The sequence below is a fragment of the Saccopteryx leptura genome, chromosome 1 (genome assembly GCF_036850995.1).
Source record: "Saccopteryx leptura isolate mSacLep1 chromosome 1, mSacLep1_pri_phased_curated, whole genome shotgun sequence".
NCBI classification, from domain to species: Eukaryota; Metazoa; Chordata; class Mammalia; order Chiroptera; family Emballonuridae; genus Saccopteryx; species Saccopteryx leptura.
The window spans coordinates 132,887,685-132,914,599 of NC_089503.1; the positions used below are offsets into that span (position 1 = coordinate 132,887,685).

The window sequence follows — 26,915 nt, forward strand, 5'->3', positions numbered from 1 at the left end:
GACGGGATCTGCTGCGGACTGCCAGGACTACGGTGAAGGTCTCTGACGGGAAGTGGCGGCAGGGTAGTTGATGTAGTGCTGAGACAAGACAGGGAAGGCGTGCTGCTGTTCCTGTTACGTGCAAGGAAACTGTCTCTCTGGGTCTTTCTGAGCAAGTGTGAGTTGGGAGGGGCTGGAGCTGACTGTATCAGCAGCGGCATAGACCAGGATTTGTGTGGATTCGCTCTAGTCAGGACCTCGCAGCTGACACTGGAGCAGAGGGCCACCCAGCAAGTGCCTCGGACACAGCAAGTGGTTCCAAAGAGCTCACCAGGGTGCTTCCAGGAACTTCAGTCACCAATACTCTTGACTTGGAACCTCAGGGGACTAATGGCTTCCCCTCCTCGATCCCATGTGGCTGTCTGTCACGGGCAAACTAACAGAGAGTCATACAGGGAAGGGGCTCTGGGAGACAGCTGCCCCGGCCTCTCCCTCATGGTACAGAGGTCTGAGAAGTGGGTGGTGGTGATGCCAAGACAACAAAATACAGAGCAGCCCACGGGGATCCCAGAAACCCACACCATAAAGAAAAGCGTTTGAGCACATCCCAGACGTGCAGCGATGGGAGATGTACGGACACCATCTGGCCAGCAAGACTGGCGGGCGAGCTGTTCAAGTTGGAGCGAGGCGGCAGAGGCTCAAATAACAGGAACAATAAATGTGAACAGACTGCCGCCTGGGTTGCAGTACACCTAGAGGAGATGTATACTTCCGTTGGAGAGCTTAGAGATGAATTAGTGAATGGAAAGTGGAAAATTAACCAGTGGAAAAATACGCAATTATTAACTCAAAGGAAAATAAAAATTTTCCAAGTAAGGGAATGAAATCCTAGAACATTATAGATCAGTTCAAATAATAGAAACATTACGGTCTGGGACTGCTATGCACTGAGTGTTTGTGCTCCTCCCAGATTCCCATGTTGAAGGCCTAAGTCCTGGGGCTGGGGGGAATGTATTAGGAGGTGGGGCTTGGGGAAGTGACTCGGTTTAGATGAGGTCATGAGAGTGTGGCCCTGTGATAGGACCAGTGGCCTTATAAGGAGAGAACAGAGGGTGTGCTAACTCCCCCCCCCCCAATCTCTCTTTTCTCCAACATAAGGACACAGCCCAAAGGTCCTCACCAGAACCGGACCATGCTAGCACTCTGATCTTGGACTTCCAGCCTCCAGACTGAGAGAAATAAGTGTCTGTTGTTTGAGTGCCCAGCCTGGGGCATTCTGTTATAGCAGCCCAAGCTGACTAAGGAACACCAGCTGTACAAATTATAAGCAGAGAGGGATGTCATGCAGAGAACTAGGTTTGGAAAGGCAGAGGTGGGAGGGGTGGCAGTACCCAGTGTCGAGGAGCTGCAGGGAACCCACCCCAGCTGCCTGGGCCTCCTCCCCTTCAGACTCAGCAGGTGTGCCCACCTGTGGCAGACCCTGACCTGCTGGCCAGGGCATTTGAGAAATGCAGTTCTTGGCCTCCAACCGCCACGCTGTGGGTAGCATAGTGTTGTAGAGACCAGTCATCTGTCAGGATGGCCATAACATGCATGGGGATGTGGCAATCTGGGTTGCAGTGGTCCCCAAAGAGCCTGTGGCTTAAAGACAACAGTTGGCCTGCTCATAGAGGAGCACCAACAGGTGTGCCTGGTCTTCTGGTGGCTTTCCCCACAGAAGTCCTCCTGCTGGGGGCCGTGCTCTGCACCACCTCCCTTCTTCCCCTGTGGTGAGGGGCTGCCCAGCAGTAAGCATGGTTTGGGGCACTGCTATGCTCTGCGTAGCTCCCCCCAGAACAGGCCTATTAAGGTTTTCCTCTTTCAAATGGGTTGAATTGTGCCTCCCCAAATTCATATGTTGGAATCCCAGGACCTCAGAATGCAGCCTTATTTAGAGATCTTTACAGAGATGATCAAGCTAAAATAAGAGCATCAAGGTGTGCCCAGATCCAATAAGAATAAGGGCACTTGGAAACAATCACATACAGAACACCATGCAAATATGATGGCAGAGCGGGGTAATTCTTCTACAAGCCAAGGACCATCGAGGACAGCCAGCACACACCAGAAGCTGAGAGGCCTGCAGAGATTCTCCCTTACAACCCGAGAAGCAACCAGCACCGCCCACACCTTGATCTCAGACTTCTGGCTCCAAAACTGAGAGAGAACAGTTCTCTGTTTATGTGACCCATCCCTGGCACTTGGTCATGTGGGACAAGCAAATGAATCAACTTAAAATCTCGCCTCCTCTCCCAGACCCTCCCATGTGCTGTGTAGCTGCGGCTGGCCCACAGTGGATGGTGAACAACTGCCCTGTGGGTAGACGGGACAATGCTCTTGCTCTGCCACTATCCTTCTAGTGGCTATGTGAGAACAGTAGCAGCCATGAGGGTGATAAACTTAGGGCAAAGTTCCAAGCATTCGAAGGCTGTTGTTTAATCAGGATTAATCAGCTCTTACCCGCACCTGTTCTACACTGTAACTGTGCAGGTCCAGGGGGCAATGACACACAGGAGCCACAGCTCTGCGTTCTTTTTGTCACCCGTGGTCCAGGCTGCGGCCCAGGTCCCAGGTTTTTCTGCTCTAAGAGCCCGCCAAGGGGCTTACCATTTATCTTAATTTGTGTGGTTACAAGTGAGGGTTGTGGCGAGGGTGATGGGCTCCTGGTGCAGGGCTCTTCTCTTTCTTGGCCTGGATGCTGGTTAGATGAGTGTGGTCACTCACCTCTAGGAGCTGCATGCTGGGGTTGGTGCACTCAGGCTGTGTCACATACCACTCCCCCGCCCCGCCCCCATGTGTCCTAGTGACTACTTCTTTTCTTGTATTCTGTTGGCTTCTGTCACAGTCACACCCTTGCCAGGCATGCATTCCTGCCTGATGTTTTTTGTTAAGTATACATATCTGAACTCATGAGCCCTGCCCTGTATTCCCTTATTTAAGGGACAATTGTTTCCTTCATGGCCATTTAGTTCCTGGACACTGTTGGTTAAGGCCCCATCACCGATTTCTCTTGTTTCTAGAAACCTGTACTATTGAGTATGTGTGGGGAAAGACAGGCTGTGTGATGGTCACTAGTGTATACAGTCAAGGTGACACATCCCGAAATACTTGTCACCTCCCTAAATGCTGTAGATTACACTGTGTCCCCTCCCCAATGCACATGTTGAATCCTAACACCCAGTGCAGTGGTGCTAGGAAGTGGGCCTTTGGGAGAGGATTGGGTCATGAAGGTAGAGCCCTTGTGATAGAAATAGTGCCCTTATAAAAGAGGCCCCAGGGAGCCCCTCATCCTCCACCACATGAGGTCACAGAAGGGAAATGTCTGTGAGCCAGGAAGTGGGTCCTCACCAGAGAGCAATTATGTCCCTGCCTTGATTTTGGACTTCTAGCCCCCAGAACTGTGACATAGAAATATTTGTTCTTTATAAGTCCCTCTCTGTGGCATTTTTGTTAAAGCAGCTAGAGCAGACTTATACACTAAGTCATTGGTTCTTAATGCGTGATTCTAATCAGCCCAGCAGAACAGTGTCTTGGCACTTCAGCTGGGTACCAGTCCTGTTTCTGGCACCAGCCCAATGGTCAGGAGGCTGTGGGTAAGGCAGTGGGGAAGCAGCATGAGTGGGGAAATGGTACTGTGGATTTGACAGGGTGTCACAAAGAGGCACTGCTTTCATGACCAAGGGGACACTGCGGATCACCAAGGACTCTTGTGGACAACCCCCTAAAGCGAGCACACAGTGGGGAAATCAAAGGACCTATGTGGAGATGGTTAACGCCTGGGATTTGGGTCACTTGAAGCAAGCCACGATGCCAAAAGTCACATTTACCTTGCAGCCATCCCACCCCTGGGGGACCTACACCTTATTTGGTGGCCTGTGATTTCCATTCCTCTGCCTCATGATGTGAAATCTTGCCAAGGGCTTCCTGGCTAAGAAGTCCAGTTGTGTTAGGTCCTGGAGCCAGTACTGACGGGCAAGCCGCGGGGGGAAATCGTTTTGCGTTGTGAGTGTGATTCCAGCCCCTTGGTGATAACCGATGCCCTTCATGCGGGCAAACCGCCATGACGTCTCGCTGCTCATAGGATGCTGCCGACCACAGCAGGACCCACGTCCCCGCAGCCCAGTGACTATCCAGTACCTCGGGGCGGGGAGGCCTGGGTACTCGGCCTCCAAGCGAAGCAGAGAAGAGGTCAGCGCGGCTCGGCTGCAGATGCAGACAAGACATCGCCCGCGCTGTATTCAATGTGAGAGGTCCTCAGGGTGCCGGACCTCGGGAGGGGTAGTGCAGAGGAGTCCGTGAGACTGGGCGGCTGGGAAGAGTGGGTCGGTGTAGCATCTGGGAAGCGGCCGGGGTGGGGGGTGCTGGAGGGCAGCGTTTTGGCCCGGCTGAGCCCGGCAGGTTCCCGATCCCTCCCGCCGGCGTGTGCCCCTCTTCTGCCTCTCTAAGGCTGAGCGCTGGGTGGGCGATGGGAGGCCCCGAGCAGACGCCGGTGCGCGGGGCAGCCCCGGCAGATGCAGACGAGGACGGGAGAGAGCCCTAAACTGGTTCCACTGGGAAACAGACCATCGGGTTCTTCCACGCCTGGGACCCACAGGTGTCCCCGTTCCCAAGAGTCGGATGCTCCAGGACGCACAAAGCCTGGGCAGGTGTCCTGCCGGCCGCGTACTATTGGCCACTCGCTCCTGCCCGCTGTCTGGGTCCCGGGGGCGGGTCTGGGGCGCGGCCAGGCTCGTCCCCCGCCCACCCGGGGCGGCGCGGAAGCGGAGCCACCGGCTTGCGCCCCCGACGGCGGGCGGGGCAAGGGCGGGTCAGGCGACAGGATAAGAGCCCGGAGGCCGAGACCGCCCAGCGGAGTGGGATCGGAGCCCGAGCTTTCACGGACACTAGGTGGCAGGACCCCAGAGAAGAACCGAGGTCAGGAGGGCAGGTAAGGCCGGGGCACTCAGTGGGCGACTTGAAGGTACAGACACCCCCGCGCATCCTCAGGGCTTGCCATTCTCTCAGTGGACCCCAAGGGCTGCAGCCGACGGGCATAGTAATTGGACAGGCACTGTCAGAAGGTGCCGCGTTCCTCAGACGATAGCGTATCCAAATGTCGTTCATAGCTGGGGGTGAACAGCGCGCCCCGACAGACAGAGTGCTTGAGACCTTCAGGCGATTGGTGACTGAGAGATGTGTGCACGAGCGGGAATGCGGGGTGGATACGCGCCCTCCGGCCCCTGTCCCGGGCTCTGCAGGTGGAGCGCCTTCTCCCACGGCCGCGCTCGGCTCCAGGGGTCGCGGGAAGGGGCGGCCGCCCTGTGGCGCGGCACCGGGGCGCGCAGCGGCTTGTGACTCATTCCTGCGTGTTGAACAAGACGCGGTGCAGGGTGAAGGGGACCTGGACCGAGCGGTCTCTGGAACTGATCGGGGTGATTTTTCAGCCAGTGCTCCATTATGCAGGGTTTGTCTGTGATTTTGAAGGCGAGAGTGGGGGCGCGGAGTGGCGGGCTCTGAACGTCCAGGCTGATTACAGGCACAGACAAGAGAACCACAGTTCATGAGCCAGCTGTGTTTCTCTAAGAGACCACGGTTTGCTCCAGGAGTGGGTCAGTTCACCCCAAATGCTGGGTGTAGGCTTCCCTGGCAGAGCGAAAAAGCCCCAATTCACTGCTTCTACAGCTCTGGGCCCTCCAACTGCGTCGGGTAGGAACCCAACCCACCTGCTCCCCAGAGAATACAGCCCCTTCGGCCCAGTTATCATTCGTCTCAGGAATGTACTGTTGGGTTTGTCACCAGAAGTGAAGGGGTCACAGAGAGGTGGTGCCTAAAATAACTTAAGTTGTGGATTTTTTTGCAAACTTGGATACGGTGGAAAATCCACCCATTAAACTCCCCTCCTGTTGTGCTCCTGCTTCAACCATGGTGTGTGCATGTGTGGAGTTTCTTGTCTTCCCCAGTGACATTGCCCAGGGTACATGCAAGTGATTTGGAAATGTGCTCCCGGGTAAAGCTGCTAAGTATAGGAGCTTGTGGTCCCTCAGGTAAACCCTGACTTGCTCTCATTTCTGCTGACTTCCAGGTGGGGGCCGGTGAGCCGCTGGGCCATGGGTGTACGCAGATCATGCAGACATTCCTTGAATGAACTGCTATAATTATTATAACTTGTCATTGCTGTGGGTAATTTTGATTATAGTGGAAAGAAGACGTGTGTACTCTTATAAAGGCTTATTGTTGAATACTATTTGAAGATTGTAAATGTATGGTAGAGGTAACCATTGCATTAATGTTAAAAGGAAAATTAGAGATTACACAGGCACTGCACCCTCGCTGGACTGGAGAAGAGAGCCAGGGGAAGGGGGCAAAGCAGATGTCTATCCTGGGATTTCCACAGCTTTGCTCCCCTACCCTTCTCATCTCCTGTTGTCCTCAACCCTGACCATGTCATCTTAGCTGCTTGGAATGTATTTGTTCTGCCCCAAAGAAATGAATACAAATGCCTTGATTCCTTGCTCTTGCCACTGGGTGCATCCGTAGTTCTGGCTACTAACTCACTGCATTCCTGTGTGTGTTTATTTTTCATACTGGCTGAAGACCAAGAGGGAAGAAGCACAGAAACGTAGATTCCATCCAGTCTGCCCATGAATAGGAGCAAATGCCCAGTGGGACTGATGCCTTCCGTGGTGGCCCCAGCTAAGGAGCCCAACGCCATGTGCCCAAAGGCGGTGGAACTTGTCCTGGTCAAGGAGCAGAATGGGGTGCAGTTCACAAACTCCACCCTTGTCAACTCCCCACAAACCCCCGTGGAGGCCCAGGAACGGGAGACATGGAGCAAGAAAATAGACTTCCTCCTCTCTGTGATTGGCTTTGCAGTGGACCTGGCCAATGTCTGGCGATTTCCTTACCTATGCTACAAAAACGGCGGGGGTGAGTTCCTGCTTGCTCTCCCTGTGCATTCCCGCTGGGCTAGAGTCCAGGGCAATGGAGGCAGAGCTTTTGAGAAACACACACACTCTGGCAACATGACACTGTTTTGTGACTTAGCATTAGCCAGGCACAGATTCCCCAGCGGCATGTCACAGAACCACAGAAAGAGAGTTGAGAGCAGTCTCACTCTGTGTCAGGACTGCACAGTTAAGGCGAGTGAGGCCAGAGAGCAGGAAGCCAGAGTTAGCGGTTGGAGGCACCATGGGTCTGCCTTCTGTTTCTAGAGGTGGTTTTCACTTTGGAAAGAAAAGGCCCACAGAAGGGTATCTTTGGCTGATTTCAAACAGTATTTACAAAGTGAAGCCCTTGAGCTTGGAGTAGTGGAAAATGCCCTGGACATGTGCTCTACCCTACTCCTTACTCCTCCTACTCCCTGAACTCACCCAGTGAGTTCTAGAACCATGACTGTCCCTGGACTCAAGGTAGAAACTGAAATACAGGGCAGGATCATCCCCAGAATTCAAGTTGGTGGCCAGTTAAGTTGAAGTTCATGCCCACCCTCTTGGTCCATTTCCCTGACAGCCTTCCTGATTCACTGGCCACAGCACACCGCAGATGTCCTGGGGAGGTCCTTCCAGCATGCCCTGGGTAGTTTGGCATTATTCTGCCCAGATCGAGGGGAGAAGGCTGAGGCCTCAGCAGTGCAGTAAGTTGCCCAAGGACAGACAGAGCTGTGGGGTCTCCTTGCCCCCTTCCCATCCCAAGAAGAGAGCCATGGGGCCGTGAACTTTGTGCTCAGGGCGGGATGCAGCTCCAGAGGAACAAGGCACCTCCCTGGAGGGACTGCAGCCCCCCCACGAAGCAGGTTTCATATGCTGGGAGCTGGGATGGGTGACAGAACCCATGCAGGGTCAGAGGTGGCCCACAGATCCCAGAGGAGTCACAACTCAAGAGAGGCAGACATTCCACAGAGGAGCAAGCAAGGGCAGAGATGAAGAAGGAGCCAAGGTGTGGTCAGGGCCTCCTCTGCTCTGCTCTTGGGACTTGACCCCATAATCTGGGGCCAGGACATTGGGAGTTCACTGGGGATGGGCTTGCTTTGAAAGCTTTAGAGGGGTTTGGAGCACTGATGACAATGGGGCTAGGCATGGAGGGAGGAGGCCCACCTACCCCAGCCTGTGGCTTCCCTTCGGAGGGTGGCCAGGCAGGGAGCTTCAGGGGAAACAGGAACAGGGCCAAGACATGCATGGTTGGTGGAGATGGATGAGACCTTCAGGCCCTCAGTGACCGTGCTGTCGTGTCCCCACAGGCGCCTTCCTGGTCCCCTACCTGCTCTTCATGGTCATTGCGGGGATGCCGCTTTTCTACATGGAGCTGGCCCTCGGGCAGTTCAACAGGGAGGGAGCCGCCGGCGTCTGGAAGATCTGCCCCGTACTCAAAGGTAACGACAGGGATGCCGCCGCAGACACGGCATGACACAGACCAGGGCTGTGGCTGAGTCCTTCAAGGAAAGCCCACCCAACTCATGGCGTTTCATCCTTGTCCTACTTCGCTAGGTATCTGTCTAGGCACGTGAACACACCGTTTGAATTTAGTCCTACTCTAATGATCTGTAATGACCAAGAATTTGAGAATGCATTTCTTGCTTCCAGGTGAAGCTGCCTTGCAATTAAATTCATTAATGGTGTTATTTTGTCAAAGTGTTAAAATAATAAATAAGATAAAACTTTTATGTCTATCCATCTATCCGCTACTTGTTATCCATCTGTTATCTATCTATCTGTCTATCTACCTATCATCTATGCATGCATCTGTCCATCTGTCTATATATCATTTATATACATCCATCTATCATCTACCTACCTATTTATCACTTATGTATGATATCTATTTATCATCTATTAAATGTCTACTGAACATAAATAAAATCAGGCAGCTTTGGCTAGAAATAAATGATTAAGATTTATTCAAGGGTCTTAGGGTTTACAAGTTAGAAACACAACTAGGCAACACCCAGACTGTTCTGAAGAAGAAAAACAAAGCGGAGGGTTCCTATAGTAAAAAGTGCACTCTTGAGAAGAATCCGTTGTGCATTCTTAGCATATAGATTAGTCTGAGATGGTAATTCTGAGATGACCAGTGGTCTGAATACTGAATGTCCAGTGGTTCAGACACCTTCCTCTAATCCTCTAAGGGATAATCAGGATTATTAGGAGGTTTGATGTGTATCCAGGCTTTGATACAGGACTGGAAAATTCAAAGGTTTAAGTTCCCAGGCTACTTAAACCACAAACAAAATGGTTTCCTCATGCCTTAATCTACTTGACTTCAGTAATTTAGCAGCTCACCTATCTACCTACCTGTCTATCGCTTTTTATCTATCTGTTATCTATCATAGCTACCTATTACATATCATTTATCTATAATCTATCTATCTATCTAGTTATTCACAGAGCCTCTGGGCTGCTACTGAGATGTCAAGGCACCGTGAAGCAGGCATGCCTCGCGCTGAGTCCTGGTGACTAACCTTCCTGTGGTCACCTCGCTCTAGTTTCATGAGGGCCCAGGAGAGGGCACAGACTGTGTTGTCTCCGTCTTGGAGATGCAGGCACTGAGAATTGGCTTGATTAGAACACTGATTAGAAGGCTTGAGTAATTGGCCCTTGACACCTTGTCAAGGGCAGGGGGTGGGATTTGATCCCAGACCCATCCGACTTCCCACAGGACCAATAGGAACAGATGGCTCAGGGGGTTTCAAGGATATTTCTACAAAGAGACCAGAGAAGTGCCTGGTTTCATTAAGAAAAGGCTAGTAAAAGATTAAGCTTTAGATTTTCTCAGAAATTCCTAAAAAGTTGGTGTTTAGAGGAGAGTGGAAACCCCAGTGTGTCTGCAAGGATGCCATATGGGTGGGTCGGTAGGTGTGTGCTCAGACAGAAACTGATCCGGCCTCAGGAGTGAGGACGTCGCACAGCCGCCGAGGTCGGTCTCCATGGGGGGAAGTCGTCCTCACACAGTGGAAATACTGAGACCGGCCAGGCATGACAGCTGCTCCAGGTGCCATGTGTTATTCCTGCTTAATGGTCTGCTGGGTGAATCTTACCGTGTTAGCAATCTTTTCTGAGGTTAAATGATTCAGAGGCCCACCCTAAAGTGGAACTACAGAGCGAGATTTAGGCACCTCTGAGTTCAGATGCCAGAGGTTGAGTGTTCCCTTGTGAAATTTGCACACAGAAGTCAAAGCTCAGATGAGTTGCCTGAGGCTCGCTGCTGGCACCCTCATTAATTCCCCAGTGGAGAAATATGCAGGTACCTGAAGATACCAGGTACTTATTAGCAACAGATGCAGGTGTCAACCTGGACATTGCAGCGTCTGTTTACTGGCACAGTGTTGGTGCCATCGAGGGCAGTGAACCCAAGCTAACAGACAAGACACAAATGAGTTAATTGGGTTCTCCCAGGCCCTGCTGGGCAGCACTAACATGTCATGCGGTTGTGCACTGCAATGAGCTTTCGCTGTGGTCAGTATTTATAGAGCATTAAAGCACCGAGTCGGAAATTAAGCATGTCTATCCTCAAGTGACCATCTGGGAAAACGTTTAGGAAGGATGCCTCCCATGGTGATGCAGACTGTGGTCTTACCAGTTTGCATCTCTGGATTTTCAAGAAGCATATTCTTCTGGACCAAAGTATGTCGGTCATAAGTTTCTTACATGACACAACTCTGCCCCACCTCCCACTGGGGAATCTAACACTGAATCAAAATAAATCTGCCTCTTTCCTGACCGCCCTGGGTGAGGGCCTGCAGGAGAGGTGGCCCCACAGGCTGGAGGCCAGCAAGTGAAAGCTGGTGTCCAGCTGTTTCCTGCCACAAGAAGAATTTTCTCCAACAAAGCTGCCAAAGTGATTTGCTACGTTGCAGATTATAAAATGTCTATAAATGCTTTCTAAGAATTTCAAAGTGTTACTTAATCCTAATGAATTGGGGTCAATATAAGAAACATGACTGGCAGCACTGCATTCTAGAGAAGCTCAGACCACAGGTGGGGGCATCACACAACATCATAGCAACATCAGGACCCGGAGGAGTAGTCGGCAGGTGTCGCACACCTCAGTAACTGACTCAAGTCCGAGCCTCACAGTCACGCTCTGGCAGCTCACATCGGCTTTTGTCCAGTTTTGGAAACTCATCCAAGTGAGGCCACAGGAAGAAGCGCCATGTGGCCCATGTGGCCCATGTGGGCAGAATCTTGGTCAGAGCCCGGTCACCCACGTCATCACCGCGACTGAGGGGATTGCAAACCACACAAAGTCAGCTGTTGAGCTGGGAATCTGTGCAGTCAACACAGGGTTGTGCTTGTCAGGGAGACAAACGCATCAGCACATGAACACTAGACTTTCAAGTTTAGAGAAGAGACACCTTGAGTTGTTTAATGCCTACCAAGCTGCAATCCCCAGCGGGTAGTTTCCTGCGTGTTTAGCTTTTATCATAACCACATGATGCTCATTTGATAGGAGATGGTCATTGCTCCTAAATTAGGTGAGGCAAACCATGCTTTTCAGGACATCCTGACACGTGTGTCTTCTCTTTCCTTCTTTGTCTTAAAAAAAAAAAAAGTCAATTAATAAAATTGCCTGTATTATCATGTGTCACTCCATAGGGGTAACACATGGTAAATGATGACATCAGTTAAAATGTCCCAAATAATTATTATGGGACTGAAAGATTGTTATTAGTCGGTATGTCTAGGTCCCTGTGAAAGCTTTCTCCTGCATTTGGAGCCGAGCTCTCGCACAGCTCGCTTCCCCCAGCCCTCCCTCGCCTACCTAGGAGCTGCCCCCTGCACCTGGCCAGCGCTGACCTGCCCCTGAGAAAGTCAGGTGGTGAAATCCACAGTGAGAGTGAGCTGCTTCCGCGGCTGCGCCTCATCCTCAGTCCCCCGTGCTATCTATCCAGGGCCCTGCAGGGTGGCCATGTAGCTGGATAGCCTTTGATAAACCTATTGCATGGGTGACCCTCAGTGTTTCTGGGTGACTTTAAATGGTTTGAGTGGCCTTTGTTGGTGTTTGGTGATTTTTTTTAACCTTTGATGTCCCTAGATGACCCTGAGTACCAAGGGTGGTCATAGGTGACAATGGATGATTCTGATGGCTTTGCGTGGTCTGGTGGTGCTGGCTAATTCTGGCTGGATTTACCAGGGTGACCCAGAGTGACCTTAGATGACCTTAAGTGAGCCTGGAAGATTCTGTTTGATTCTGAGTGGCAGTGGATAGCCATGGATGGCCCTTAGTTACCCTGTATGTGTGTGGATGACCTGGTTCTACCAGGGTGGCCCTAGATGATTCTACATCTTCCTGGATGACACTACATATCCCTGGACCTACCATGGTGGTCCTGGATACCCTCCAATAATCCTGGATGGCCTTTCAGGTCTTGAATGATTCTCAGAGACACCCTGAACATCTCCACGTGAACAGAGATGGCCATAGATGGTTTTGGAAGGGGGACATCTTCTCAGTGATCACTCATAAAGTCTAGCACCTACCCTTTCACTTCTCTTCCCCTGTGTATTTAATGACGTTGCCTGGTATTAGGCAGAGTCCCAATGTCTCCTGTAAGGGAAGGTGGGAAGCGGCATTCTGTTGACAGTGGCTCTACGCTCTCACCGCCCTAGGTGTGGGCTTCACAGTCATCCTGATCTCACTCTACGTTGGCTTCTTCTACAATGTCATCATCGCCTGGGCGTTGCATTACTTCTTCTCCTCCTTCACCATGGAGCTGCCCTGGACCCACTGCAACAACACCTGGAACAGCCCCAACTGCACGGACGCCCCCTCTGGCAACGCCAGTGATGGCTCCGGCCTCAACGACAGCTTCAGGACCACGCCTGCTGCCGAGTACTTTGAGTAAGTGGGGGGTCTGCTCCTCGGGGCTGGATGATTTTTCATGTGCTGTGTCTGCCCCAGGAAGGGAAGGACGCAGAGACGAGCTCTCTGTGGCAGCCCAGGGGCCAGCCACCACTGCTGCTGCCCCAAAGGGGTATGAGAGGACCCTTTCCTCGTCCTGTGCCTGTGTTCTGTTCTGTTGGGTTCTTGCGGAGCAAAGCTAGCGTGAGTCCTCAGCAGGGACGGAAGGCTGAGCGGGCCCATGGCTGCTCTGTCCTATTCCCTGTTTGGGGCGGGAGGAGGCTGTCCAGAGGTACCACACATACTGTATGGGTGGAGGCTGCTGGAGCCTCGGCCCTGGGGACTGCAGTTCACCTCCCGAGGGGGCTGGGCTCTGAGTTCTCATTCACCTGCCCTTTCTCCACACGCAGCCTCACTAAACAGACCCTGTCTGCAGGGGCTCCTACTGTCTGCTTTTCATGAGGCACTCTTTTCTTGTTACAAACACAACATGGTTTTTTCATGGGTGTCTCCTCGGTCCCAGTGTGCAACAGCCTTCCCGGTGTCCCACTTCTCATCTCCCCTCGCCACGCCCTCGGCGTTGCACACTGGGTGGCCCCCACCACCGGTAGGCCCGTCCCTCTCCTCAAATGTATTCTCTGAATGCTTTCTGGCACTGTGTCAGCTCTTGGCTTCCCCTCCTTCCTTAAGGCATGAGGCAGGGTGTGGAGGGCCCTGAGGGACTGCTAAAAGGATCAGGTGTTTTCTTAGAGCATCATTAAGAAGATGGTGGTTTGGGCATGGGGGTTGTGTAATGGGCTTATAATGTTTCTTTGTTTTGTATTTTTCTGAATTGAGAAGCAGGAAGGCAGAGCATGTGCCTGACCAGGATCCACCTGGCATGCCCTCTAGGGGGCAATGCTCTGCCCATCTGGGACACTGGTCCATTGCTATCAGAGCCATTCTAGTGCCTGAGGCAGAGGCCATGTAACCATCCTCAGCGCCCGGGCCAACTTTGCTCCAATGGAGCCTTGGCTGCGGGAGGGGAGGGAGGAGAGACAGAGAGGAAGGAGAGGGGGAGGGGTGGAGAAGCAGATGGGCGCTTTTCCTGTGTGTCCTGGCCAGGAATTAAACCCAGGCCACGCCTGGCCAACACTCTATCACTGAGCCAACCAGCCAGGGCCCAGGCTTAGTTTTTAGGAAGACACCCATTTAGGTAGTTTGGGATTAAACAGAGTGAAAGTGTCCGAGGAGAACAGGGAGGGAGCTCCCATGATAGGAGAGAGAGAGGCCTGCCAAGAATCTATGTGCCTGGCGGAGGGAGATGGGTTGGTGGCTTTCTTCTCATGAAGCTCACAAGAGGGGTGAGCTGGTTTCAGAGGATGGGACTGGGAGAAGGGTCCACCACAGATCTGTCCCATCGATTTCCATATCATGGGAGTGGGTGTATCCTAGAGAAATGGAGACATAGGCAGAGTTGCCTATGTATGTGCATTGGACTCAGTGTGACAAGCAACCAAGAAATGATAGGATTGTTTAAATCTGTAGAAAATCAGAGCATTCAACAAAGTGATTTTGCTGTTCTTAGGGACAAAACAAACAAACAAACATACAAACAGACACTGGCCTGTTTATTACTATGTTTCCTAAATGTCAGTGTCTCATTAAGAGGCCAAGGCCAAGGGGTGTGTGCCCTCACCCACGTGGCCCCACTGTCAGGGTTGGTGTGTGCTGGAGAGACTTGGTGGGGAAGCCCTGCACAGAAGGCAGTCCCACAGAGGTGGCTGTGCTGAGAGCTGGGAATGTCCTAGTCAAACCCTGCCACACGAAAGGACACTCAGAGACAGCTGCTGCTGGATGGAGCTGGGTTTCATTTATCATTTGCCAACAAAATGGTGGCCCAGTGGTCAAGCTAGCATGATTTTTACAATTTCAAGATGGGTCTTAGTGCCACTTAAAACATCTGGAAAGCTTGAAGAGATGTCAAAAGGTGCCGAGTGACACTGTTTTGGGACTGCTTATCATTCATTTAGCAAGTGTGGAAAGAGTTCATTTATCTAAATGATTTTCAGATAAGAAAATTAGAGGGGGGAAATGGTTACGCTAGTGATTTATGACTAAGAACGCTAGAGGGAAAGAATATATGTGATTCACGACATTTAAAAAACCAGACTAGTGAAATCTCCTTGTAAATCTACATGCAGTCTGGCAGAGAGATGTTGAGACAGGAGGTTCTCAGGCCCCCGCTTCACAAAGCGGCGTGTTTGCGTGAGCAGACGCTGCATGGTTGCTGGAGGTGATGGGACAAAGGTGGGACATCTGAAGAAGGTTTACAACAAAGTCATGGATTAGTGATGTCTCTGAGCCCTGGTGCCCCTCCCCAAGCACTTTGCAGATGGTTTTATTAGGAGTGGTGACTAGGGTTCCCTGGAACAAGTCCCTGTGGCCATCAGGCCTAAAGGTCGGGGTGTTCTCTGGAATCTAAACCAACTTTATAAAGTGGATCCTTGTGAAAAGGATTACATGTTCCTGCCAGAACATGTAATTAGGGAGCTCACCATGACAGGCCATGAGGGCAAGATAACTATACATAAAATAGTAAAGCTCTAAGTCCTACAGTGGGGGCGTATGTGGCTCTGTCACTAGCCCTCAGTGGACTCCAGTCCCTGTGCAATATATCAAGTTAAAACTACCATGTTAACTGGAATGTTAGCAGGGTAGATCTGAAAGGGCTTCGCCAGGTCCTCAGAGAGTAACTGTTGGTCTTGACAAGATGACCAATCCCTGGTCAGTAGGAAGCACTCACACCTTCCTGGACTGAGCTGTGCAGGCTCAGTGCAGTTTTTCCATGAATACTCCACAGACTCTGTAAATGAAACTCTCCCAGACAAATGAGAATCCTGCAGGACTGTGTCCCCAGCTCCTGGCGGTTCTGGCAGCCTTTCTACAGCAGCTTCCTCTAAGGCAAATGAAAAGAAGCAGTCATAGTGGGGATGACTCCACCAATGTGAGAACCCAGCCTGGAGACTGGATAGTGAAAAACTTCTAGCCCATGAAGTATTCTTTATTTTCATTCTTCTTATCTGATAGAAACCCTTTAGTAGTCCACCCTCAATTTACCCATTTTAGAGAGTCACCATTTCTCACCCACAACCTCTTTCTTTATTAGTCCCTATACTTGCTGACCCTCCATCTGCAGTCCCTAGTGGGTGTGCATAAGAAAATGGATAGGCTCAGAGCAGAAATAAGAAGTTTATGGCTGTGACTCCAGAATCATAATGTAGTGAACACACTGACAGATATAAAATCTGAACCAGGAAAGGGTATTTGAGTTCTGGAAGCCCCCAAATAGGCCCATGATTTAAGATATCCCTCAGTCCCATAAACACTCATCAATACCAGCTTCACCTACTTTCCAGAATAAATTAGAAAGCTACAAATCTAAAGCTACAAATTTACCTCTAAGAGACTGCTTTAGCTGCCTCTTGCAAAGTTCCATATGTTGTATTTTCATTTTCATTCAGTTCAAAGTGTTCCCTGATATACCTAGTGATTTCTCCTTTGACTCATGAGAAATATTTGGAGGTTTGTCCATTTTAAAATCTTTGGAGGTTTTATAAATATGTTTTTGTTAATGACTTCTAATTTAATTTTGATTTGGTGAGATAACATACTTAAAAAAACTTTATTATTTCAAAATATACTGTGGCTTGTTTTATGTCTTAGTATATGGTTGGTACTGGTGAGTGTACCATAGCAACTAAAAAGAATGTGTGCCCTACGGTTGTTGCGTTCAGAGTTGTGTGTCCAGGTCATGTTGGACCTGGGTGCTGTGCAAGTCTCCTTACTGATTTTCTACTTGTTCTATTGTTACTGAGAAAGGGGTGCTAAATCTCAACCATAATTGTGGGTATGCTTATTTCTCTTCACAGTTCCATCAGATTTTGCTTCATTCATGTATTTTGACGCTCTGTCATGAAGTGCTCATATGTTTGTGAACATCAACTCTTTGAATTGGCCCCTTTTCGTTATGAAATGTCACTCCTGGTAATATTCCTCATTCCAAAGTTGGCTTTGTCTGATATTAATGTGTATGATCACCCAAACTTGACCGTGAGTGGTGTTTTCTGTTGGTCTATGCATGCACCATTCCGGGTGCTCCCCTACCCTTGTGCTATGCCAGGTTTCCATTTCATCTGAAGAATTTCACTGAGCGGTTCTTATAGGTCAGACCTGCAGGCCATGGATTCTCTCAGCTTTCTTTTCCACCTTTTGTATTTTTAATCTACATGTGTCAGATTTAAAGTGGGGTTTTTGTAGACAGTATAGAGATGGTTCTCGCTTCTTTATTCAGCCTGACAATCTCCGCCTTTTAATCAGTTTCCAATCAGTAATTATTGGTATCGTTGTCTGTTTTTTCCTTTTATTTGTTGTGCTTTTAATGTCATATCAAAAAATCCATAGCTAAAAAGAAAGAAAAACAACAACAAAACCAAACCAAGGTCATAGACACAGAGAACTGATTGGCAGCTGTCAGAGGTAGGGGATGGGGATTAGAAAAAATGTGCAAACTGTTTTTTGTTTGTTTAAATAAATTGAATATTTTTAATATTGGCAGTGTATAAATACACTGCCAAACCCAAAGTCTTGAAGATTTACACCTGCGTCTTCTTCCTTTTCATGGCCGCCATCTCCCCCCAGGCAGAACATGGGTTCAGAGGTAGGCTGTCAGGTCTAGGTCCTGGCTCTGCTGCCGGCTGACTCTGGTTGGTTAGTGGTCTTACCCTCTCAGCCCCTGCGTTCCTTGTCTGCAAATGGGGCAAGATTGTTGCAATGGGGATGCAGTGAGACAGTGCAGGTGAAGCCCAGTGTGTGCCAGGCAAACCTCAAATGCTCCTTTATCCAAGTCCAAGGACCATGACAATAAATACAGAAGCAGAAGAAATGCAGTAGAAAGTGGAAGTGTTATACCTTTGCCAAAGCTGGTGACATCCCAGGCCATCATGTTTGGTCCTCCAGGCAACTTACATCCAGAAATGTCTGCGTCTCAGCCCCAAACCACCTTACCCAGACATCTTTTTGTCATCTCCCCATGTGCTTGCCCTTGGGAAGCACCTGCCCTTCCCTGTGCCCTGCGGGGTCTTGTCGGGACCGGTGTGGTTCCTCTTCCTGCCCAAGAGCATCTGTAGTGTCCCATCCTCTGAAGTGTCTGTGGGATTTCATATGACTTTAAACAAGGGGACTTTTTAGTCTTGGATAAGAGAATTGACCAGTGTAGACGAGGTGTTGATTCTCAAAGCAACTTGAAAAGTTTAAAGTGAAACCAGCGTGTGCAGTGCCCTGGAAGCAGCTCCATGAGTAAGTGTCCAAGGGGAGCCGCACGCTCTCTCCCCAGCCACGGCTTCTCAGGCCTCAGAGGCTATAGACTGCCGCGGGCCACTGCTGTCCTTTCCCAGGCAAATGGATAAGCGGCCATCTGCCAACAGGCTAGGTGTATAACCCAGGCTTGTGTGCGCATGGTGCTGAGAGGATGCCAAGGTGTGGCTGGACTGAATGGAGGGGTTGGTCTGAGCAAGGGATATGGTTCCAAGGAGACCTCTCTCATTGGTGAAGTGAGGTTTCAGGTGATAGGGCCTGGCTGGTGGCACCAGGACAAAGTGGGGAGGGGAAAGCATGGGCAGCAGAAACAGAGCCAAGGCTGAGGTGTGAGGAAAAGGAGATGAAGACGCTGGGAATTCTACTGCCCCAGGTGATGCAGGGTCCAGGAGGGCAGGTCCCAGGAGGGCAGGCCGGTACGGCAGGCTGAGTGGTGTCCGCCCCGCCTGCCCGGGAGCTCCGAGTCCCGGCCTCACACTGTGCATGCAGCAGGCAGCCGCCCCGCCTGCCCGGGAGCTCCGAGTCCCGGCCTCACACGGTGCCTGCAGCAGGCAGCCGCCCCGCCTGCCCGGGAGCTCCGAGTCCCGGCCTCACACTGTGCATGCAGCAGGCAGCCGCCCCGCCTGCCCCAGGAGCGGAGCGGCCTCACATGGTGCCTGCAGCAGGCAGCACGGGGGCGGGCTCCTTCCACTGTAGCACATGGCCTGTGCTCCGTAAAGGAGAGATGATGATGACAGTTCAGACAGTGCGTCTGCCCCGCAGGCCAGCCTGGGCCTTGCTGGGTCCTGGGCGGAACAGGAGTGCTGCGCTGTGCTCTCTGTGCCTGTCACAGCCTCTCCTGTCCCAAGACTAAAGAAAGGAACTTTTCCAACGTAGCCCCGTGATACCTGCAAAGCTCTGGAAAGCTGGGGTCTGTGGCATTCTCCCATGAGAGTCAGGAAGATCTGCTCAGACTTCAACAAGTCCAGGCAGTGACAGCCCCTTTCACAACATGGCTCTTCCCCCGCTGGGGCAGCAGCACAGTGTCTGGGTCAGCTCTGACTGGCAGTCCCGCCCGGGGAGGTGAGGCGGCAGGTGCACAGTGGCATCTTTCCCTCAGGTTATCATGAGAATTTAATGAGATACTGTGTGGCAAGTGCTCCAGACCCCTGCCTGGCCCACACAAAGGTCTCCACTGGCCATTACTTCTGTCCCTTTCCACATGACCTTACATTCTGCCCTTATGGTGGACTCCTTCTACCAGATGGTTCTTGAGCAAAGCGAGAGCAGACGCCTGAGTTTGTTACCTGCGGGTTTCTCCTCAAAGCAGCTGGAGAGCTCTCATCAACTGTCACCTTAGAGAACAGCACAGACATCTGCTGCTTCAAGTCCACTCAGCCTCACCCACGTAAAGGGACCCGGGACCTTCTGTGGGCAGCAGCGGCCACTGCATTGCTGGGCACCTTCATTCTGGTTACTGTAACACCTTCTTTCAAAGACCCAAGATGTCCATTCCCTCCCCCCAGCTCCAAATGCAGGGTGCTGAGAGGCCAGGGCGGGGCCTCTGTGAGTTCTGTGGCCTTCCAGCATGCCACGCCCATCTTCTCTCACCTCGAGGGTGGACCCTGCAACTCAGCTAGGACTGGTGGGCCGGCCCTTCTGGGTCGGGGTCTCTGGTCCTGTCAGGCCGGGTCCTTTCTGCCATGCCAAGTCAGGGAGGAGGGTCTCTGGGCAGCTCCGCTGTCCGGCTGCAGTTCTGGGTGGGGAGGCACCGCTTCTCTGGGACCCCACCCGTGTTCCCCTCTAGGCGTGGCGTGCTGCACCTCCATGAGAGCCGCGGCATCGACGACCTGGGCCCTCCCCGTTGGCAGCTCACATCCTGCCTGGTGCTGGTCATTGTCCTGCTCTACTTCAGCCTGTGGAAGGGAGTGAAGACTTCCGGGAAGGTGAGGCTGCAGCCTCGCCAGCTGGGACGTGGACACAGGGCCATGGTTGGGGTGTGGACAGGGGGACTGCGGTTGGGTTTAGGAGTGGACAGTGGTGGCTGTGGTTGGGGTGGGAAGTGGACAGGTGGCCATAATTAGGTTGGGGAGTGGACAGGTGGGTGAGGTTAGGTTGGCAAGTGGACAGGTGGCCATAGTCATTTTGGGGAGTCAACACATGACTGTGGTTAAAGAATGATGTCATGGCAAGCACCCATAGCAGAGTGCATTCAGCATTAAAACAAGCACAACATAAATGGTTTTTTGCTGATGAAAATATTTTGGTTATTATCTGGATACCCAAAGCAATTTTGACCAAAATGTGTTCATCACTTGTGATAATAATGTAGTCGAGTGCCAACACGTGGGAACCTTTTGATAGTGATGGTGCCTTTCCTTCCCCTGCCCGCAGCCCAGAGTCCATCCTTTACACATAATCCAGGTGTACATTTGCACAATCAGTGAAATTCACTCGCATCTCACTCATCAGAAATTCAGCCACTCCCGCCTGCTCCTACTGTGACAGACCAAACACAGAACAGGAATGTTCCTTCCTTGCCAAATGATTTGTCCTCTTTAATCCCCGGGAAAGATGCACAGGATAGAAGGCATTTATAGTCTCGCCCCAGGGAGCATTTGCTGAGCCAGCATCCTGTGAATGTTTGGGATGTTGGGTTTCCCAATCAGAGGCCACCTCTTTCTCAGCACAAACCATCAGGGTGACCTTGTGCCCACTCCCTGCCAGCAGGTGGCCTGTGTAGCCCGGTGATGCTGTCCTCTCCCCAGGTCGTGTGGATCACGGCCACCATGCCATACGTGGTCCTTTTCGCCTTGCTCCTGCGAGGAATCACCCTTCCCGGAGCCATGGATGGCATCAGAGCATACCTAAGCGTTGACTTCCATCGGCTCTGTGAGGCGTCTGTGAGTATACCCACCACTCTCGGCCCTGAAGTCCACGTGGACTGGCAGTCATGGTGCCAAAGGGGCCCCCCTTGTTTTGGGCAGGAAAACCCAAAGGCAGCAGCTTGGTTGGAATTTCTCACTTGCTCTAAAAATCCAGCCAGTGCTGGCTGCCTTGTTGTGTGTGAGGTTCTGCAGGACAACATGCACACCTGACCCCACCCTCTAGTTCAGAAGGGGGATGTGTGGGGATAGTGGGGAACTGAGTGGACCAAGAGAAGGCAGTTAGGGGAGCAGGTCACCTGCTGGGTCTCTGCAGGAATAGATCAAAAGATGCTGCCTATTGACTTCTTCCCCATGGTGTGTCCCACATTCTGAAGGCATGTTCTTGGGTCCCCTGGATAAACAACAATGGGGCATAGCCCAGACTGTGCCAGACAACTTTGCCACTCACCTGGGTTACAGTCCGGGGCTCCAGCTCTCTGTTCATCGGCCCAGCAAGGCTAAAACATCTCAGCATTGCAGGAAGCAGAGCTCCCTCTTCAGGAAGCCAAAGCTCCACAGTGAAACACCCCAGGTGCCCACAGCACAGGAGCGCAATCTCAGCCACATCATATCAAAAACTAAGTCCAGAGTCAGGCTGCAAAGGAAGAAATACTTGGAGACAGCCTGCTGAAGGGAGAAGGCGTGGGCGGGCCATGGAGAGGGATCTCCTGAGAAAGAGAAAAGAAGCGGCCTTGCAGAGGAACAGCCCAGAGGTGGCAGTGGCCACTGGCGGGTGGGTGTAGGGGTGATAGGAATAGTAACTTTCTCAGGTGGGCTAGATTGGAGCAGATGGTGGTGCTCCAACAGCCACCAGGGGAGTTCAACTAGCTGTGAAGGGAGTGTGTGGCCATAGGGCAGGGGTCCCCAAACTACGGCCCGCGGGCCACATGTGGCCCCCTGAGGTCATTTATCCGGCCCCCGCCACACTTCTGGAAGTGGCACCTCTTTCATTGGTGGTCAGCATCCATATCCTGTGCTCCTGGAGTACTGTATGTAGCAGCTTCGCTCACATACAGTACTACTTCCGGTGACGCAGGATGCACGCATCACGGCTCCGGAAGCGTGTCATATCACTTGTTACGGCTAGCAGTGACAAATATGGAACCGGACATTGACCATCTCATTAGCCAAAAGCAGGCCCATAGTTTCCATTGAAATACTGGTCAGTTTGTTGATTTAAATTTACTTGTTATTTTAAATATTGTATTTGTCCCCGTTTTGTTTTTTTACTTTAAAATAAGATATATGCAGTGTGCATAGGGATTTGTTCATAGTTTTTTTTTATAGTCTGGCCCTCCAACAGTCTTGAGGGACAGTGAACTGGCCCCCTGTGTAAAAAGTTTGGGGACCCCTGCCATAGGGGATGGTCCAGGCTGGGGGCAGGGGCCCTTTGGAAGATGGCTGCCTTATGCTGCTAGGTTGCAATGAGAGGCAGGTATAAGGCTCATCAGGAAGGAGCAGCCCTGAAGCAGAAATGGGAAGGAATGGGACAGCAGGGTGAGCAGGAATGGCCCCAGGTCCCCAGGAAACCCCCGGAGGGAAGTTGCTGCAGGAGCCATGGGAGGAAGTCTCCTCGAACAGGACACCCAACCTATAAGGTGAGGACAGTGGTGGGTGACAGCAGTGTGGCGCTTGGGAGCCCACATGGAGACAGGAGGTGAGGCCATGACACTAGACACATGTTCCACGGGTGTGAAGAAAGGGAGCGGGATGACTAAAGAGAGAGGAGATGCTGCAGAAGCCCCGGAGCACAACGCTGAGCGGCTCGCAAGAGGAAGCAGCCCTGAGGCCAGCATTAATTCACCACAAGTTAACTGGCTGTGTGGGAAAGTGGTACTGATAGTCCAAGAGAAATTGCAGAGAATGCACAAAGATGCGACTCCCTTTTCATCACACTCCATCCGGCCAGTGACATGGGAAGGTTTATTCCCTGAGATCCATTATTTGCCTCTGATCATAGAGTTGATAATGATGTTGAGTTTAAATTCAACTCTGTTCCATGGAGCTGGAGGCATCTCAGCTGGGGATACCGGCAGGGAGGACAGGGAGCGAGGCCTCGGTGACATCTGGCTCTCCCTTCCTGCAATTATCTCTAACAGCCGCTTGTCTCCCTTCTGGCTGCAGGTTTGGATTGACGCTGCCACCCAGATATGCTTCTCGCTGGGCGTTGGGTTCGGGGTGCTAATCGCCTTCTCCAGTTATAATAAATTCACCAATAACTGCTATAGGTAGGTCCTGAGCTCCCATCCTGCCCCCTTCCATAAGAGGGTCTGCAAAATCAAGGGGGCATCACTGATATGGGGGTGGGTGTCATAATATGTCCCTGGCTGAAGGGAGGGGAAAATAAACTGTGCATGCAAAACCTCTGGGCCAGATGGCTTTTTAAGTGGAAATTAAAATGGGGAAATTACAGGCAAAATGTTGATTCTTGCTTTAAGGAAGATTTTAAAACACGTGGAGATGTTTAGCGCCTCCCTGCAAGGAAACCTCCTAGATTCCAGGAGCAGCAGACTCCCCCCGAGACTCCACGCCTGCTTCCCTCCTCCACCCCCTCCCTGCTTGTCCCTGCTGCCCTCCTCCTCCCAAAGCCCAGGCTCAGGCTTGTCACCCAGATTTCCCCACAATAAAGCATCAGCATGTGTCCTCTGGTCTGCACCTGGCAGTCTGGGTCCCAGACCCTGTGCAGAGGCACCAAGGTGACCCATCGTCAGGAAAGTGGCGGCATCATGTGCCCACAGCCTGTTAGCATCTCAGCTACGCCGCCGGGCCCAGAATGACCTGCCTTACCTGCAGCCACAAGCTGGATCCAAAATCCTTCTAAAAACGGAAACAGAACTTATCTGCTTTCTTTGACCTTTGCAGGGTCACATTTATATCTTTCATATCTTAAGGATAAAATGGGGTAAAAATACAAAGACAGTGTGCACAGCAAAATGACCAGACAGACTTCTGCCTGGGCCCCACAGGGGGTGAACTCTGGATGGCGGTTCCAAAGAGAGCTCTGCCGAACCCACCTGCACCCCCAGGCAGGGCACTCTGTGATATACTTCCATGTAGCTCCCAGGAAGGCTGACCCACCCCCATCTCCCCCTGCTCTCCTCTGGTCCTCAGAGTGGAGTCCCCAGACCAGCAGCACCAGCCCCCCAAAAGCAGCAGGAAAACAGGTCATCTGGAGCCCACCAGACCCACCCCATTAGATCCTGCATTTGAACAATGTCTCCCCTGCCTGACAACCCCCTCAGCACAGATGGGGACCCTCATGGCTATTTGTTCTATCCACCCAGAACTCCAGTGTTGCTGGTGGGAACTGTCTTGCCTTCAGCACTAAGTCATTTGTCCCAAGAGCATCTTGTGCAATATATAAGCAAATATAATGGTTGGTCACCATAGTAACATGCCCAGAACCCAGAGCCTACAGCAAGAGATCCTGGGTGGGAAGTCTCATCCCACAGGCAGGGCAGCCAGAGGACAGGCTCTGCGGCTCGTGGAGAAACAGACACAGTAAATTGAGAACAATGGAAATTGCAGCTGCTTCCGCGCTGGGACGGGGTGTCTTTGTCTTGTTCTCACAGAGATGCCATCATCACCACCTCGGTCAACTCCCTGACGAGCTTCTCCTCTGGATTCGTGGTCTTCTCCTTCCTCGGGTACATGGCCCAGAAGCACAACGTGCCCATTGGGGATGTGGCCAAGGATGGTGAGTCCCCAAGGGCAGGCTGGGGCCCTTAAACCTCCGCCTGCTCTAGGGTAGTTTTCAAAAGGTGATTTTTTTGCAAAATGAGGGGGAGACGCACAGGCCTTGGTAGCATGAGCTGCTATCTGAACGACTGCACGTGCTCAAGGGCTGGACTCCTGCAAGACAAATACCTGGAAGCAAGACACCTCTAGCACCGCCTCCTCCCACTCCCGCCCCCTTTGCGGGACAATGCAGCCAGCGGCTCTTCGTCTCTTCTCCGCATGCTTCTTGCAGAGGCCACTTGGGCTGCAGAATGAAGGTCTGGTTCCCTAGTTACTTTGGATCCCTGAGTCTTTGTTTACACCTTGAGGAGGGACAAGCAGGGCTGGCAGAGCTGAGCTGTTCCAAGCAGCAAGGCCCTGGGCTTCCGCGTGTCAGCCAAAAAGAAGCTGGGTCGTTTTTGACATGAGCAGCTAGTCTGTCCCAAAGCTTTTGCCTCTATGCACCCAGCGACCACGACACGTTTCGATGGGATTTGGATAGCACTCAGAGGAACCCCTGGACCCTCCAGCACAGGGTGTCTGAGCACTGGGAGTTGGCAAGGTGGAGGCTCGGCCCCAGCAGGAAGTGTGCCAGGCAGGGGGAGCTGGGAGGCTGGGCACAGATGCCGATGCTGAGGGGGGACTCTGATTGCTGCAGCCCCCTGGGCACTTGGGGGTCTGCTTGATTCTAGTTTGTGATGGAAACCGTGGCATAGGCAGCGTGAATGGGATCAGTGCAGGCTGCGGGCCTTTTGAGATGGCCGCACCCTTTCCCCTGCCTTCCAGACTACTCAGCAGGTGGGCGGTGAGGGACCTCCCCTTGGAGACTACGCCAGGCTCAGGGGCACCTAACTTGAGCTTGAAGGCCTCATTCCCCTTCTCCTGGTGGCTGGGAAGTCCCCTCTTCTGCTGGAGCCGCTCCTTAGACTCAGAAAGCCCTGTGAGTGCCACTAATGGACCTTCCTGGGTCCTTTTACTCTTGAGTCAGTGAATTTCAGGCAGGGGAGCAGGGAGCAGGGGACTCACTCCACCCATGCCCTGAGCTCTCAGCGGGCAGCCTCATCATCCCATCGACTCCTGGAGAGTTGAGCTTTAAGACCTCCACTTGGAAAGTAGAACAGAGAATCCCAGACCCAGACCCAAAAGGACTCCTCTGAAATTTCAGAGAAAGCAGGGGCTGGGATGAAACCTCTGCATGTTTTCAAGCACATATATTTTCCTCTAGGGAAAAAAAGAAAATTTAATAAAGGTGGGAGAATGGGAACAGAATGCAAATAAGTACAGAAGAGTGAAATTTACTCACTTGCATTTATGCATTTCACCGTCCTCTTTGCCCTTTATTATGATAAATAGCAATAACTTGCCAAAACCTCTATTAACCCCTGAAAGGAAAGGTGAATGTCTTCTATGCATTTACATGACAAGCAAAGTAAATGTCATTTATGGCTCTAATTCTCAAGAAAACAGGGTGAAATGTTAACTCAGGTACAGAAATGAAAGGTGAGGGTGTTGACATTAGTTCAATGGAACTGACGCATATCTTTCTGGGCTCCTGGCTTTATGACATTTAGACTTTAGAGCATCTCAAAGAGCCACCCCCAGGCCCTGCATTGGAAACGGTGCCCCTTCCATGGCCCATCAGGAATCGGAGCCCACAGCTTGACCTCAGGGTCCATTGAGCCTCTGGGAAGTTGGCCTGTCTCTGGCCTTTGTTGCATGCTCTAGAAAGACCATAAATACCCCGTTCCTGGCTGGTGCCAACACAGGCCTGTGAGAAATCAGAAAAGCTTTAAGCCACCTCTGTCAGCTGAAACTTGGCAGGCAGTGCTAGTCAGCTAAGTGCACATACTCTAAACCAACCAACTGACAACCAACAGTCATTACCAGTTTCCTGTGAGTATATTTTTTTACTTTGGGATCATTCAAGGCCAAACTGCATCTCATCTTAGGTGAATCCTGCTGTTCCCATCCCCCTCTCTGTCCAAGCGCACGGCATTCACCTCCACCCAGCCCCCACCTCTGGGGATGAGGAGCAGCTGTGGTTGCCCACAGCGCCTGTCCTGACCCAGCAATACCAGCCCCAGGATGTTGTAAAAGGGCAGATCC

The 26,915-nt window shown here is 51.7% G+C and overlaps 1 protein-coding gene across 3 annotated transcripts in view; it reads left to right on the forward strand.

Moving 5' to 3' along the window:
* The first annotated feature begins 4,853 nt into the window (after positions 1-4,853).
* The window catches only part of SLC6A3 (solute carrier family 6 member 3), a 37,454-nt gene continuing 15,392 nt past the window's right edge, over positions 4,854-26,915 (forward strand). For 2 of the 3 annotated variants that reach the window (XM_066374878.1, XM_066374888.1), the window contains exons 1-8: positions 4,854-4,945; positions 6,592-6,924; positions 8,234-8,365; positions 12,600-12,831; positions 19,973-20,111; positions 20,934-21,068; positions 23,217-23,320; positions 24,665-24,789. In XM_066374878.1, the coding sequence (XP_066230975.1) occupies positions 6,639-6,924; positions 8,234-8,365; positions 12,600-12,831; positions 19,973-20,111; positions 20,934-21,068; positions 23,217-23,320; positions 24,665-24,789 (1,153 nt within the window). In that variant the 5' untranslated portion in view covers positions 4,854-4,945; positions 6,592-6,638. The remainder of the gene's footprint in view (positions 4,946-6,591; positions 6,925-8,233; positions 8,366-12,599; positions 12,832-19,972; positions 20,112-20,933; positions 21,069-23,216; positions 23,321-24,664; positions 24,790-26,915) is intronic. The other variant, XM_066374898.1, reaches the window with a different exon arrangement.